At 43.3% G+C, this 17,013-nt stretch overlaps 1 protein-coding gene across 3 annotated transcripts in view; it reads right to left on the minus strand.

Moving 5' to 3' along the window:
* The window catches only part of LOC147627645 (uncharacterized), a 154,450-nt gene that overhangs the window by 78,951 nt on the left and 58,486 nt on the right, over positions 1-17,013 (minus strand). For 2 of the 3 annotated variants that reach the window (XM_086814563.1, XM_086814565.1), the window contains exons 7-9: positions 11,731-11,780; positions 4,553-4,610; positions 4,056-4,180 (exon numbers count right to left, since the gene is read on the minus strand). In XM_086814563.1, coding sequence (XP_086670689.1) covers positions 4,056-4,180; positions 4,553-4,610; positions 11,731-11,780 — 233 coding nt within the window. The remainder of the gene's footprint in view (positions 1-4,055; positions 4,181-4,552; positions 4,611-11,730; positions 11,781-17,013) is intronic. The other variant, XM_086814564.1, reaches the window with a different exon arrangement.

A 17,013-nucleotide genomic window follows, 5' to 3' on the forward strand; every position in this document is an offset into this window, starting at 1 on the left:
TTATACATGTTTGTGCGCCTATGGAAGGACCCATATTGGATGAAGGACAGGTTTATGGTTGTATATGGATAATCCAGCATCTCCCATGGGGAGAGTAAGGCCCTCAAAGCTTGTAGGTGTTATGTTTCTCCTTGGATAATGAAATACTCGAAGGGGGGGGGGGGACTCCGGCCTCTATGTGGTGTTATATGTGCAACTTTTATTTTCAGCTTTGTGGATTGTTTGATGGCTGTGATTAAGTTCCGAAATGTGTAATTGTGCCCATGGTCAAGCGATGCACATCCACTCCCGCGCTTCCTCGCCGAGTTACACTACAATTAGTGACCCTGTGCTTTCACAAGGGACACCCTCCTTAATAAGTGGTGTTCCTCAAACTTTTTCCTTTGACTGGCCTTTGTTCACATTGAGTTACTCTTGTCCACCCTTTATCCATGGCCTTGTCTTGGTCCTCTTCTACCACATCTCCCTCCTTCACTCATCAGACTTGCATGCATATTTTGGGCACCAAAATGAGTGCCAACATGTGGCAAACACGAGGGATAAATCGCCCTGACCGTCGAACCCCACACCTTCGGTTGTCCAGGTGCACTTTAACCACTGTGCTACACAGTCAATCTCCTTCATTGCTCCTATGGCATCTTCTTCACTCCTTTGTTTGTAACACCCTTCATTGTCAACATCTCTTGAACTTCCTGTGCTGGCTTCTTTTATCAACCAACCTCTTTCTTTACCAATCTCCCACCTTCATTCCCTTTGTCACGGGTAGTCCTTAGCAACCCTTTTATCCATTGCTCCACATCCCATTCCATAGATGGGTTGTACTCTCTACGTTTTTGCATCTACCAATCCGATTTTGCAATGCAATTTGTTAGCTGCTCCTCAACCCATGCTAACAGCTGCTCTTGGACTTGTCTTGGCAACAGCACCAGCTACCCCTTTCCTTTGTCAGCTTCTAATTGGCACTTGGGCACTCCATCTTCATGGCACTTATCCTGTTTAGGCACACTAGCACTTAGCTCCACAGGTGCATCCTCTATTAAGCTAGTAACCTTCATATTATTATTCTTGCTTTCCCCACTAGCTTCACTTTCCGTTACCACACTCCCATACTAAGTTTTCATGCACAGCAAAGTCTTCTAGCTCTTACTGACCTTAGTTTGGACCATTCCTCTCCTAGGGAGTTATCCACGACTGCTACCATTGTCCCCCCTACAATGCTCCCACCATAGAGGATTATCAACAACTTCATATACAGGTGTGTCCTCAATATTGATATCCTCCTCATGAATTCCCACCCCGTGGGCTATCTATTTCATTGCTCCCTCACTACCTGCATCATTATCCTTTAAAGTCCCCAACCCTCTGCAATATGCATGCTGACCATGCCTTGACTTGCATCCTTGAATCAATTTTTTCCCCCCATCCCTGCTGAGGTGTAACAACCACCATCTCTTAACTCTTATCAGCTGCCACTATCTAGTAATTGCACCCTCACTCCCTGCATCGTTATCCTCATAAGTCCCCGACCCTACCCAACATACATGCCGACCCACCCTCGACTCGCATCATCCTAGCAACAACTTTTCCTCCCATCCCCGCTGAGGTGTAACAGCCACCATCTCTTAACTGTCATCAGCTGCTATGGCATCCTCTTAAGCCCCGTGCCCACACCTAGACCTTCTTGGATTGGGCTAGGGGCCTTGTGTCCATACCTAACCCAATCTACTTGGATTTAGGGACCCATTTCCACACCCACATCCAAGGGACAATGCAAGTACAAGCCAATGAGAATGGAAGATTGCCCGATACATCTTGTGCACGTGCATTGCATCCATGAAGTAGTATTGCCATCCATCCTTTGCACAAAGGATGAGATATTTCCACCAATGAATATGACAAGGACCTAGAAATTGCCTTTGGACAAGTGCGGACAGCCATTGAACGTTCTCAAAAGAAGCATAAAAGGGCTGCTGATAAGCATAGAAGGCAATTGGACATCAAAAAGATTCATTGTGTATTGCTGAAATTTACAAAAGCTAGACTCGTGAATAGACCTAGGAAAGAGGGAATGTGCCCCAAGCTTTCTACCAAGTACTATGGACCGTTCAAGGTCATTCACAAGATCAATGAAGTGGCTTTTCGGTTGGCTTTACCGGATTGTTGGAGGATACACAATGCATTCCATGTAAGCCTCTTGCACAAATATGTGGGATAGGAACCTAAAGAGCCGGTTATGAAAGATCCACCTAAAGTGGATGAGCTCGAAGAGGTGTTACAACTGGAACAAATTGTGTTTCACAAGGAGAGTAAGCTTGCAAGTGGCAAACTTCAAAGGCACTACCTTGTGAAGTTCAAGAACTACTCACCTATGAATGCTAAGTGGATGGATGAGGTATACTTTCAGAAGTATCCACACCTCTTAAAAGCATACTGAAGCTTTTTAGTTGCAGTTAATTATTTATAAGCTGATGGGGATATCATCATTTGGGCATTCTCTACGCTTCCGACTTCTAGACGACCTTTGGACCTATGAACAGGCCTCATAGTGTGGACATCACACAACAAAATGACAGCATGATACAAGCTAAATGAAAGACAGATTGTCCAATACATTTTATTGCATGGCGTACCTACATGCCTGGAACTGTTTTCACGCAAAGAGTTTTATTGTCTGCAAGATTTGTATGTCCAGTTTATGGGCAGGAGGAGCCTATCCACAAACCGTGCGCATGACCTTGTATTCTAGTCTTGCTTGTGGGCTGTAAACAAGTGGTAAGTACGACTCTAAACTCTATGTTTATTTGTACAAGAGTTATGGGTTATTTTTCTGTTTTGCAGATTCACACTTCATCAAAGTGTGGACTGACAAATTTGAACCATCTTATTAAATGGTTTTTGGGGGACTAATAAAGAGGCATCCAATTAATAAATTGGGTGTGGACGCCCTTGTGGGCGCCCTCCCCACTTATGGGAGAGCTATGGACACAAGTAAATTTCCCTATGTGTGGGTGCCCTCCCCACTTATGGGAGAGTTGTGGCCACAAGTAAATTGGCCAATGGCTAAGACTCTTTGGCATGGGCTTGCATGTGTATTTCTCCTCACAAAGTGTACATGTATTGTTTGAAGAACAAAACTAATACATACAATGTGTTTACTAGCCAGCCCGTTATATGCAAGAATGCACCAAACGGTTGTGCCTACTCTCCACCTGTTGCGCATGCCTTCCATACACCTAAAAAACTTGGAGAATCTACCATACAGCCTCTGCTCTATGTTTGCACGTGCCTCCTACACTCTTTGGGCTATATGCATTGATGAGATATCGGGATTCATTGATCGATAAAGCACATCTACAGGCTACATAGAGATCACCCCACAATTGGCCTTGGGAGTCCTCTAGATAGCTAGCACACAAGGGTCATACCAATTGTTGGTATGCACACATCACCACTTGGGTTGAGTCACAAGCCTTTGGGGTGGACCGCCTCCCCCCCTTTGAGTACAGCTTGCACTGCCCCTTGATCTCCCATGGCAAGAGATCAACTGCATCATCTTTCTAGATCTAACTAGACTTCACACATACCAGACATGCATATCCCGGACGGAGCTTTCCACGAAACTTCACTCCTACACAGAGAGAATTACTTGAGGGTCACTCAGGATGGTTTCATGTGAGGCCAAGTTATCTCCACAGACACATGTCCCATGCCACTCGACCCTCACCTAAACTCCCAACACAACACCTCTTCGGCTTCTTGTACAACCCTTGACATCAAAGCCCTTTAACTCCCTCAATCCTGCAGCCCACTATTATTCTAAATCCACCACAAACCCTTTGCGAGTAAAAGTCAGTGCTCATTTTACAAAAGCCCACGCTAAAGCATGCCTTATTAATGTACAAAAGCAACTTTAAAAAGCCACGATAACAAGTTTTGGGTTCTATCCATGAGCGCCTTTTCTTTTAGAGCTCTAGTTATCCATTCCCTTACTGCAAAAACTCATCGACTTTCGTTATTGCAACAATTAAGCATCCATATAATCGTTGGTATTTTACTTGAGTAGCTGCCGCAGATTCTCCTTTGTGGATGATGACTCACGAAGAAACTGTACCGCTTTCAGGAACTCTTCTCGTGCAATTCTTCGTGTGTCGATGTTCGGGTACCTGTTCTTTACTGCACCCTGAAAGGTTTTAAAAGCCCACAGTTATGCGATTGCAACAGCCACCCAGACAAGGTCTGGCCAACAACACAGTTCAGTGATAGGCCACATTATGCGATGAAGTGATACTTTTTATGCAGGGGTTAAAACTCACACATCAACTGATAGGAAAATGATTTTGAGTCATGTTCTGCAAGATACTGCTCACTTTAAAAATGAACTGGGGAACTGGAGGGGCAGGGGCGGGGGGGGGGGGGGGGGGGGGGGGGTGTTGGTTAAGGGGATTGGGGGGGCGGGGTGGGGTGGGTCGGGTGGGGTGGGGAGGGGGGTTGGTTGGTGTAGGGGAGGGGGGGTTTGTGATTTAGTTGTGGGAGGCGTGGTGGTGCTTATTACCGTGTTAGAGTAACTCAAGTTGCTCGCTTCGCTTTTTGATGTCTGCCCTTCTGGTCCTCTACACAGCGCAATAGTTTAAAAAGCTAGCTGTCACAGTCATTGAAAATCAAAACAGAGAGAAATACATTTACTGCAAATATCTTCCTGTAAAGGACTTTCCAAGAGATGGCCTATGAGTAGGAGGGAGAGGACAGCCCATCCACCCTTTGTGAAACATCACTTCCCTGGTGATGCAAGTCACCCCTTCTTACCCTCATCCTCACCCCACCTACTGGTTGACATGACACACAAAAGATGAGGGGTGAGAGGGGGAGATGTGCTGTATGAAAGGGTGAAGGTGGGGCGGGGATGAGGCCAGCCTGTTGCTCATGAACCCTTCATTCAGAGCAGCTCAAGCTTCAAACACATAACAATGAAAAGCATAACCTCAATGCGATTAAGTATAACAGCTTCTTTGCAAAATTTGTAAAACAGATACGATATAACCACAAGCAATGCCCATGAGAATACTCTTCAAAAAAATAGCACCCACAGATGATAATGCACAAAAAAGGATGCCACTTCTTTAGATCTTTGAAAAACAAGAACATTTATCATCACAGGCATCATTGCTAGTCTCCTGCAGCTTACCAAGAAGCTCCAGCATTTAAGGTTCTGACAAGCCATGTAGTGGCCTTGCTCATGAACCCTTCGTTCAGAGCAGCTCAAGCTTCAAACACATAACAATGAAAAGCATAACCTCAATGTGATTAAGTATAACAGCTTCTTTGCAAAATTTGTAAAACAGATACAATATAACCACAAGCAATAGCACCCACAGATGATAATGCACAAAAAAGGATGCCACTTCTTTAGATCTTTGAAAAACAAGAATATTTATCATCAGACGCATCATTGCTAGTCTCCTGCAGCTTACAGAAAGCTGCAGAATTGTGTAGCTGCAATGTGGACCATTGAGGCAAATAATGAAACTAACGTAGAAAATCTCAAAAACATCGTCTCTCCAATTGTGCAAGGGAGCCATATGTCTTGTTAGGTCGAGCCTTACCACCCGCTAAAGCATAGGCCAGAAACAACTTCACCCCACCCCGCACCCCCCCTCCTCTCCCTCTCCTCCTCTCTGTGAGTGCGCGCATGCACGCGTGTATGGCATACATCCAGTTTTTCTTGCCACTTTTCATATGGTCAAAAAGACAAATTTCTTCTTTCACATCACAGACAATGGAAGCATTAAAAAGCACTAAGGCTATTGAGGTATCAGAAGGTTTACTCACCTAAAGTGCATGGTGGACTGAATGCCCTAAATATTCATTATAATGTGTTGGTAAGAAAAGCAACAATGTTACATACTTTCCTGCCTCGGCAACAACCTTGGAGACTCATGGAAGCAGAAATGTGTAAAAAATTTAAAACATCTTCCTTAGGTAAATGGCAGCTAATACTGGGACATAGTCTATGGGCATGTGCAAGGCAAGATTCTAGGTTGCCCATACACAAGCAAATTGATTGCTGATTGGAAAGAGGTGTTGCAATACTTACATTGGTATGGGAGACCTCCAGAAATAGGAAATTCTCTGAGGCAAGAAAATATACATTGGAGTAAAGTCTTTACTTCTCCATTGGCGATTACAGCTCCTAGAAGAGGTTATTTTCTATCTACTAAAGCTATAAACACTGCGCAGGATGTGATATCTCATGATGGCAAGGTCTTGTCTTTTCCACAGGCATAAATAAGATGGGGATTGGGTATGCATTGAAGGACTACATGGCAGCAAATAAACAATCAAATGCAACCCTTTCAGGATGTATTGCATGACCCTCAAGAGAATAGATTGCAAGATTGGACATTACATATAGAAAGGCTTCAGGCTTCTATTACAATTTGTTTTGCTCAAATTACAATATCAAAGATTTACAGATTTACATCCCTCGGGCATGGTTTTCAAAGCATGCGAATGCGATATGGCAATTGAACAAAACAAAGCGACATGAAATGGTAAACTTCCCAAATAGAGACTATTCCTATGGAGATGTATTGCACGAGTACTCCCTGTTGGCACATATTTGACAAAAAGAAAAATTACTACTGCGAAATGCGTAAGGTGCTTGTGCTTGAATGAGATTCCACATTTGCTATGATTTGCTATGGAACTGCATAGTGTAAGATTCCTCCCCCAACCCCTTTTTAATGTCTAGTATCTTCCCTTGTAATCAATCCCTCTTCAGAAATATAAAGACCTTGTTTCTAACTGTTTTAGCCTAGAGAGAGAAAATTATTCTAGAGAGAGAATATTCAGATTATGAATATTTTTGCATAGAAAAATAACTCATCTTATTAAAATAAGTTCCCCTGAAACAGAAATTCAAAAAGAATTTTTCAATGTGCAATTGGAATTAATTAGAAATAGGTATAAAGAACCTTAGTCTAAGGGTCTAGATTTTCAGAAAAAAAAATTTGGATTATGGTCCAATTAAGGTTCCTATGGGCCAATAGCATCAATCCATGTGTAGGGAGGAGATAAATCCAAATTGTAAAAGAAGATACCCAAAAATGAGTAAATGCTCACATAAGATGAAGAGTTGAAAACGTACAAGGTTTATTAGTAAAAAACTATGAACAATAAAATTTTGACACATATGTAAGGAAGGAGAGTTCTTTAAAGAAGGTGCATATTTCACATAAGATGAAGAGTTGAAAATGTACAAGGTTTATTAGAAAAAAACTATGAGCAATAAAATTTTGACACATATGTAAGGAAGGGGAGTTCTTTAAAGAAGGTGCATATTTCACATAAGATGAAGAGTTGAAAATGTACAAGGTTTATTAGTTAAAAAACTATGAGCAATAGAATTTTGACACATATGTAAGGAAGGGGAGTTCTTTAAAGGAGGTGCATATTTCACATGCTTGAATGAGTTTTAAACTCAAAAATAATGTGATATTTTTATCTCTCATATCTCTTGAACCAAACCAAATCAAAATGGAACTAAATCGAATCAAAAAGTAACCAAACTAGGTCCAAATCTAGTCCAAATTCAACCAAACTGACTTGAAAAATTCTAGAATCAGTTTGTTTGGTTAGGAGCTCAATTTTTCCTATAAATAGAAGCCTTCCCTTGTTGAAAAAGATATAGTGTCTTATGCATTGATACTCTACTCCACCTAAGCCAAGAACTGTGAATTCTTTAATAATTCACTAGTTTTTGATACTTCTCCCTTTCTTCAATCCCCATTGGTGGCTCCATCAACATGCTAAACCAATTGATTGGTTGGGGGCCTCTACCGTGATCAAAGAATCAAGCAAATTATAAGATAAGTATAGTGAATTTTAATCTTTTCTATAATTTTTCAATGATTCTTTCTTCTCAACCCCTCTCAAGCTTGAGAAGCTTAATTGATATGGTTTTTGAAATGCTATTAAAGTTAATTAATTAATGATAGTAAAGAATTACATAAAATTCTATTTATATTTAATTCTAATGGTTTTTCTCTCTCTCACTTAAGAAATGGTCATACTCATGACCCTTTTCAATCCAAATCAAGCTTTTCATAAGGCTTTTTCTTAATCCAAGATTAAGCTATGCTTGAGACCAAATTAATGGCTTTTTTCTATGCTTTTAGTTTATGTATATCGATGATTCAATCCATTATGGATTGATGATCCAATTAGAGACCATTCTAATTATTTCCTTAATGATAAGCCTTATCCCTTAGAAAAAATTGAGATTTATCAGTCATAGTAGTGGAGCTATGGCAAAATTTTTATAGAAATTACACATAAAATAATTTCATTCAAAATATAAAAAGAGGACTTCCTACCATATTCTAGGAACTATCATCCTAGATTAATTAAAAGAATTTTATTATGCATGGAGATATGGATGTTTGCATGTAGATGTAGATGTATGGATGTGAGTGTGAATGTGGAGGTGGATGTATACATGGAGATCTGGATGTATGCATGTAGAAGTAGATGTATAGATGAGGATGTAAATGGAGATGTGCATGGATGCATGTAGATGTAGATGTATAGATGTAGATGTGAATGGAGATGTGGATGTATGTATGTAGATGTAGATGTATAGATGTAGATGTGGATGTGGAGGTGGATGGATGCATGTAGATGTAGATGTATAGATGTAGATGTGAATGGAGATGTGGATGTATGCATGTAGATGTAGATGTATAGATGTAGATGTGGATGTGGAGGTGGAGGTGGATGGATGCATGTAGATGTAGATGTATAGATGTAGATGTGAATGGAGATGTGGATGTATGCATGTAGATGTAGATGTATAGATGTAGATGTGGATGTGGAGGTGGATGTATGCATGTAGATGTAGATGTGGATATGGATGTGGAGGTGGATGTATGCATGTAGATGTAGATGTATAGATGTGGATGTGAATGTGGAGGTGGATGTATGCATGTAGATGTAGATGTATAGAGGTGAATGTGAATGTGGATGTGAATGTATGCATAGAGATGTGGATGTATGCATGTAGATGTGAATGTACGCATATAGATGTGGATGTATGGATGTGAATGTGCATGTAGATGCGGATGTATGGATGTGGATGCATGAATGTGCATGTAGATGTGGATGTGAAAATAGATGTATGGATGTAGATGTGGATGTATGGATGTGAATGTGGATGTGGATGTGGATATATGTATGGATGTGAATATATTATATGTGATGTGAAGGAATCTGAAGTGATGAGATGGAAAATGATGTGATGGGATGAGTATACATATAAATGGAATATGGAATAAGTAATGTAGATTGATGAGGGATAATGTGGAAAAATGAAAGTTAAAATAGAAATTGTATTGTAAACTGTTTGTAAATGCTGTTTGTAAATGACTGTTTTATGTCAAGAATGCTGGGGGAGCATTTTGACCATCTTGTGATTAAGGTCGTGGAGACCTAACTGATAAAGTTGCAACTGCTGACGGAGAGTCAATGAAAGACGTCTCACGTAGCAAGGTCGGCCGAGGTCTTGACCAGCCTCGGTGCGATTAAAATGGTGAGCTTCCGGTACGGTGGAGGAGGGGCCAAGGAAGCGGCCTATGAGTGAAGCGCTAGGTCACCTGCGAAGGATCCTAGAGGGTGCTGACCATACGGTGCTCGGGCTCTGGGTCGCATAGGATACCCACGCGTGCGTCGAGGAAGATATTGGAACAAGAGTAGGCGTTGTTTTCTGAAATCGAGCATGGATCTGGTTGATTGACCTTGCTGGTCTTCAATGGATGAGTCCATGGCTCTTTATATGGATCTGTTGGTTAATCTTGCTGATCTTCAACGAGAGTCCATCTTGATAAGTGATTATATTGCCGAGTATTATGGGCTAGGGATTAGGAAACGGCCCCTGAGTGGACAGGTGGTGAGCGTCCTAGTTACCAATGATGCCATAGATACTCTGATGAAGGAATGATGGGAAAATTAAGAATCAACTGGATAAATTGGAAGATGGTGATCAGTGATACTATGGTTTTATTAAAGGATTGTTTTAAACTGGTTGAATCTGTGAAAAGGCAATTTCATATTGGGTGTGTGAGTGGTGTGACTAGTTTTATTTTGCATGAACATCCGGCTAGGGGACCTTGGAACTCTTTTCCTTGGTACCCGGGACAAAACCTAACCAAATTCTTAATTGGATCCCATCACTACAGTGGTTGGGAGGTTGGCTAACCCATGGGACTGGATGGGGTTAGGCTGGACTGATGGATCCGTAAATCGAGACTCACTTTTGTTTTTACGATAGATAAAATAAATCCCGGACAGTAAGTGTTCTATGGATAGGAATCAACGGCTGTGCCTCTTGAATGGAAAAAAAAGCGTTGATCCCAATGATCCAAGTGCAAGTTTCTCCCTTGATCTGACCAAGTATCTTATAGATGTAATTGGATCAGCTCGATCAGAAATGATCTTGACTACGTTAGAGTAAAAAGTTATCCTGGTGGAATCGCCCGTGCTTTCCGATAAAGGAAGTTTTTCCGGGTTCGTTTTTGGAACAACCGACGGATTAGTCTCTTATCCGGATATCCGTGGGTGAGGCCCCGAATGTGGGACCCCTGTCCCGCGCGAGAACTGCTACTTCCGCTGCTAGTATCCCGAATCTGTTGCTCGGTGGGAACAGGGATCTTACACATAGATACCAAAGAGTTCTTACAACGCTTATTACTGTGTTTAACTGACAGATTTCTTGGCGTATGTTTTTCTAGAAACTTCTAGATCTTTGGCAGATTGGCAAGGAAATTGACACACAAATCTCCTTTCTTTGCATGAACAGCATTTTGGGCACTTTGGACAATCTGGATTGGTCGCAATCTTCTGGTTTTCTAGTCGCCTCAAATTGAAAAATATTACTACTTTCATCAATCGTTGCGTAAATCTTTATATGACTGTTTTCAGCTACAGTAGCTAGACCAGTTGCATCTGGACTCGTTTTTCCACTGCTTTTAGTTGTACATTGTATGAGAAGTGCCCTTACCTTGGGGGCTCTTCTCTTTATACACAAAAGTCAAACAAAGTGTGGTTTGAAAAAAACCACAAAAAAAAAAAGTTGTCTTAATTTTTCCTTGGGGTTTTCAACTTTGAGAGTTGGTATCACTGAATCTCTTAAAAAAGGATCCACACTGGTTATCTTCTGGCAGTCTCTCTAAGAGGTTCCATAAGACTAGGTTTTCCTTTTGTGCTACTGATATTGAAGAGGTGGAGATATTTTTTCTTTTCTAGCACACCCATGTGCGTTGCCTGCTTGGATAAGGTAGACACCCTAGGCTCCAAAGAGTGGCACAAGTTACCGTTTGCCCAAAGACAAATATCCAACAGATTATGTGAGGCTAGGCATACTGACGGTTTGCCCAGAGACAAATATCCATCAGATTATGTGAGGCTAGGCATACTGGTGGCACCGTCTGAAGCCATCCTCCTAAATATGCACAAATGCCATATTTCAGAAAAAACTAAATTTCAAAATGCATGCATTTCACAGTCTTCCTTTAGCTTTTTTTAATCACACTAACTTGCACAAAAGTACTTCCAAAATGATCTTCGGACCATAAAAAATAGAAGTGGAAGAAATTCATGACTTTCAATGGCAAACCGATTGAAGAGCTTCAAATCTGTCTTATAAAAATGCATACATGTCAGAACAAAGCAGAACTTTACACTGGAGATCTAGGGTGTACTCCGAAGTCATTGAGCTTTTGTGCGCCCTCCTGAAATAAGAATGTGGAAGGTGAATATTATAAAAGTTTTAATCCAGAGACTTACAATGCATTAAATGATGTTGAACAGGCATCAAGCGTGAGAAAGGATTAGACCACTTCCAAAACCAACAAAACATGAATTTTAACAAAATGAGTTCGAAAGACACCCTCCCAATTCTCATCTTCTGTCTGTAGAAGCTCCCAGCAGGAAACAGACCTCACATGACAGTGAATTTCTTCGTATACGTGTGAAGGCATGCATCGCATGCATAAGCTGTTATAGAGTGAAAATGGTGGTATCATTAAATTGAAGTAAGCTTATAGCTAGTTGCATGTGAGGATGCTCTTCAAAATGATTTTCAAGCAAAGTGACTATGCTGCAGGTTAGTGCAAACAACCCTCTTCACCACAGCTAATGTCACCACAGTCCTATTAAAGTTTCCCAATGGCAGAGCTAAGGATCATGAAATTCTCTGCACGGAACAGTTTGCAACATCTTGGCTCCCATCCTAGCTTACAACTTTAATAGGGCTTTGACTGAGGGATTTACCCTATCCTAGACCACCCACACCATTGTCCCCATCCATTAAGCAAGAGACCCCATAATTATCAGACTATCATGATGGGCCACACTTTGGCCAAGATCTATGGTGCAGTATTGGAGGCTTGAATTAGCTCCTTGTTAGAGAGACACAAACAAAGGGCCACCCGTCAGCAGGCACAAGTCAAGTGGAATTATACTCTTCCACGGCTTTTTTGGAAGCTGTTGGCTTCCATAGGAGCTGCATTTGGTCAGGTCTTGGAAGTACCTGTCTTCCACGGCTTCCTTTGTCTGCTTCCACAGAGGTTACTGCCACCTCTGATGGAGTACCCTATCCTTCCAGGGCTTCCTTTGTCTGCTTCCGCAGTGGTTACTACCACCTCTGATGGAGTACCCCAAGTTTTTGTTCTTGTTCCTAACCCTTCCATCAGTGATGGTTACATCTTGTTACAGAGACAAGATGGCTCACATTTTTTACAGAGGACAGAGATTGTTGGCAGAGAAGATCAGTGCCGTATTTGCCGCCACAACAGGGTCATCTTGCTAGAGATAGTCCCAGATCCAGAGGCCGCATTAGGAGGTGGTGTGGACATGCTCATCAGATGTTTCCTCCTACAGCCGCTCCTCCAACTCACTACACAACGTTGGGTGATGATTAGGAATGGCAAGCATCACCAGGAACCCATCCCTGCACCAGCACCTATTCATTCAGTAGAACACCCTAACCCCTATGCATCCCTGGCTACACAAGATGATGTTTCTGCACACAATGAGATGCTTTCAATTGGTTGTCACAGTGATGACAACTGGAATGTAATGATGACGATACGTCACCCTATGCATTGCAGTCGGATTGTAATGATGATGCTTCTTTACGCTCCCCTTCTCCCATTCTAAAAGAGGTAAAGGATTTTCTTCCGGAATGGGAAGCAGAGGTGGACCTCTCCTTGGAGCATTTCCCCTCCCCCACCTATGCGAGACACGTTCCCGCCATGATGGAAGTGAAGATGAGGACCAAAGAAGCGCTAGTTTTGGAGCAAAGAGGAACACAAGTCTACATCAAAGTCACCGCGAAACGTTTCACTATCGAAACGAAACGATGCTGAAACGATTTATTTTGGAACAAAATATTTCAACACCAGGTAGGTGGACAATGAAATGTTGGACTGAAACAATCATATACATAAAATGTGACGGTACTGGGCCAATAGTTATAAGATGATATTAGCATATGTATCATCAGTAAACAAAGAAGACATACAAAAGAGAAGAGAAAAGAACAAATAGGATGAAAGAAGGAAAGAGAAGGAATTATAAAAGCTAAAAAGCACACAAAATCACAACCTTTTTCCCCACATGAAACGATATGGTTTCAATGTGCACCTGAAACATTTCAACATTGAAACGTGAAACGAGTTTCAAAGCCACCAAAACGAGTTTCATGGTGACCATGGTCTACGTTTGGCAGCACAGTCGGCAAGGAGGTGAGATTGATGAGACCCAAGGTCGATAGCTCTTGAGGGGAGAAGAGGGTAGAGATGGGAGGCCATGATGGGGTGGCCGGTTCCTGGAAGTGGATGACGAAGGTGTAATGATTGGAGAGGTGGAACGGAGTGATGCCACATGAGGATATAGTTACCAAGTTGCCCAAAGACAGAGAGACAGGAGCAGCATGCCAGAAAGTGCCACGACCAGGAGTGGTCTGCAGAGCATCAAAATTTTCCTCATAGCTCAGGGCCCATTCGTCTCAACCACTAGTAGAATCTAGTGTCTAGGCGCGGAGAGGAGGGGCTATGAGTGCCTCAGGCAACCAAGTGAGAGCAAAGAAAAAGCAAGAGAATAGCGAATGGCAAGGGTGTGAAAGCACGAGTATATGGGGCAAGGCAACTTGTTGGGGGCGAGGGCGGGGGCGGGGGCGGGGGGGGGGGGGGGGGGGGGGGGGGAGTGTTGTGGGGGGATAAGGCACGGTTCTGCTTAACAGGTGTGGCTTAAGGGTGGGGGAGAGAAGTACTGATGGCGAAGCAGAAAAGGCACCCAGTAGACGAGGATGGAGATGGCCACGATGGAGAGAGAGCCACACATGAAGGATGGCAGAGCTACACACAGCACAAGAATAGGGAGGGGTGATGGAACAGGCATAAGAATGTGAAGAAGGCTGTTGTGCATGACCGAGTAGGGAAGCTAAATAAAAACTTGGTAATTATGGCGATGGCAAGTGAGAACATGTAGAAAGAAAGAAAGAAAAGAAAAGATATATTAACATCTACAAAAGGCCAGATTGGCCTATGAGACAAATCTGTATACAACAAGTCCATGTCTTGAGTATCATGGAAAGAAAAACTGAAATGAAAAGCTAATCCTAGTCATATGCAGCTCACTATGCAGTCACTGTCTAGCATGCTATAGATGTACAATCATAGGTGGTCTACTACTAATTCCACCCAGCGGAGATGGTGGGGTGTAGTACATCATACATGGGGCATGGGGCGAGGAGGACTCTCACATCTCTTGTGCCCTGATAAAGCCTCTTGACTCTCTCCTCCATAGCTCGGCGGTATCGTGCATGGATCTAGGCAAACTGGGCCTGATGGAGTAGTGGTGGTCTGCATCCAGGTAGTCGCGGTCTCCTGGCAGCTCTGATCTCCGAGGCTCTCTGTAGTGTGAGCCCTCGTCGGGAGGTAGATGATAAGGGGGAGGGGGATGTGGCTCGCTAATAGGCCTGAAGAACCTAGTGATCTGTGGCTCGGATCTTTGGCTCTGCACCTATAGAAGCCTCTCTCTATGTCCGTGTAGCTCAAGGAGAAAAATGCCTAGGTGATCGGGATACTCTATCACCCGGCTAAGTGGGCCAAAACCCTCTCTGAACAAGCAAAGGTATCTCCCTCTGATCTCATATTATTCAGGGCATCTGCATATGTAATGCTGCTCTGACTCTACCTCTCTATGGCATAATCTACATACTCTGTCCTCTCATTGTACTTATTGCACACCCAGATTCAGCTTTTTAGTTCAGTACTTTTTCATTTTGTTGGGATGACAGAGGATACCCCACATAGGTACACTGATTTGTCTCATAGGCCAAGTTCGGTCTTTTGGTGGAAGACGTTAATAAAATCATTCTTTCTTTCTTTCTAGAGGTCCGTGCTGCTCTCCCTACCTCAATCTCAAGAGTGTGAGAGGAAACTCTGATCTAACCAATAGTCACGGTCATAGCGTGTGTACATCCATGTAGCCTGATCATCTGACAAATCCATCCTCTATGAATCTAAGGAAATGATCTCTGTAGTACTGCATCTTAGTGGGAAGGGGACCCAACCAATTCTCCCTAGTGTGCATCTAGATCAAATCCTATCTCAAAACTCTATTCCTCTCCTCCCGCGAGAGTGTAAAGTATGGGGAGTCATCATCATATTGGAAGGGCGGTAATCTATCCATGTCGAGTCCATGTGCCGAGAACCACTCATCTACTGCAGCATACCATGATGAGTGATGGCCCTCTATGGCAATACTCTGTGAGGGCTCCATGGTTATACGGCATAGTCTCTCTAGACCCATGGCTCTGATGCATCTGATGTAGGCTATGGTCTGAAATAGAGCCTCTACCATCATGGGGGGCATTGCAAGCTCTGCTCTGACGATCCCATGTGGTACTGATGGTTTGTTGCGAATCATCCTAGAGATCATGAGGATCTGCGGTCTCTCCATCCGAAGCCAATCATATGTGGAGAGGTTAGGGGCCAATACCAGTGCTGCATACATCATCGCTAGGGTGACTAAGGTGTCAAAAAGAGAGGGTGAGGAGGAGGCACATCTGTGGCAAAGGGGGACATGGACACATCTAGTGCCAGGGAGACATGGACACATGGGGAGGCGCAGAGAGCGGAGGTTGTGGAGACAAGGTGAACACAACCCTCGGTATGCACGCAGCGACCTTGGACAGTCTGTGGACATGCCCGTGAACAGGGATATGAGGCATATGGTGGCACGCCCATGTTGGTGCATGGACACGGGCATGGTGATGCACACCAAAATTGTAGCACACCGGTGAAGGCCACCCCACGCTCGATGCATGGACGTCTGCTGAACATCATGGGCACACACATGCCTAGAGGGGTTGTGGGCACACCCACAAGGTGGTGGGCACGCCGATCTTATAGGTGGAGAAACTAGCGCAAGGTTGCTTGGATACCCAGACGATGAGGGACTCTGCCTGCCGGCATGGATGACCTGGTGACCACCTCAGTTGGACATGCCCACAGAACATAGGGTACAGGAGGTGACGGGTTTGGACACGGCCCATGGGAAGAACACGCCTATGCATGGATTGTGGGTGCGCCTATGAGATGGACATGCAAATGTACACCATAGTCACCAGAAACGAGAAACGGGAATGGAACGTTCGAGGAATGGACACGGGGAAATGAGTTTTTAGGGGTGGAAACGGTTGTTTCCTGTGACAATATCACTTAAGAAACGAGAAACGGCCATGGAAAAGGATGGGGTCTTGAAAAGGAGAAACGCGTTTCTAGGGACTGAAACGGCCATTTCTTGTGACTACGATGGACACTCCCGGCACGTGATGGGCTTGGACACGGCCCAGGGAAGAACACGCCCATGCCTGGATCATGGGCACGCCTATGAAGGGACATGCAAATGGACACTCCGGCAAGGTAGTGGACATGCCCAAAGCAAGTAGTGGGC

Source organism: Cibotium barometz, chromosome 20 (assembly GCF_041138505.1).
Source record: "Cibotium barometz isolate CiBa-2024 chromosome 20, ASM4113850v1, whole genome shotgun sequence".
NCBI classification, from domain to species: Eukaryota; Viridiplantae; Streptophyta; class Polypodiopsida; order Cyatheales; family Cibotiaceae; genus Cibotium; species Cibotium barometz.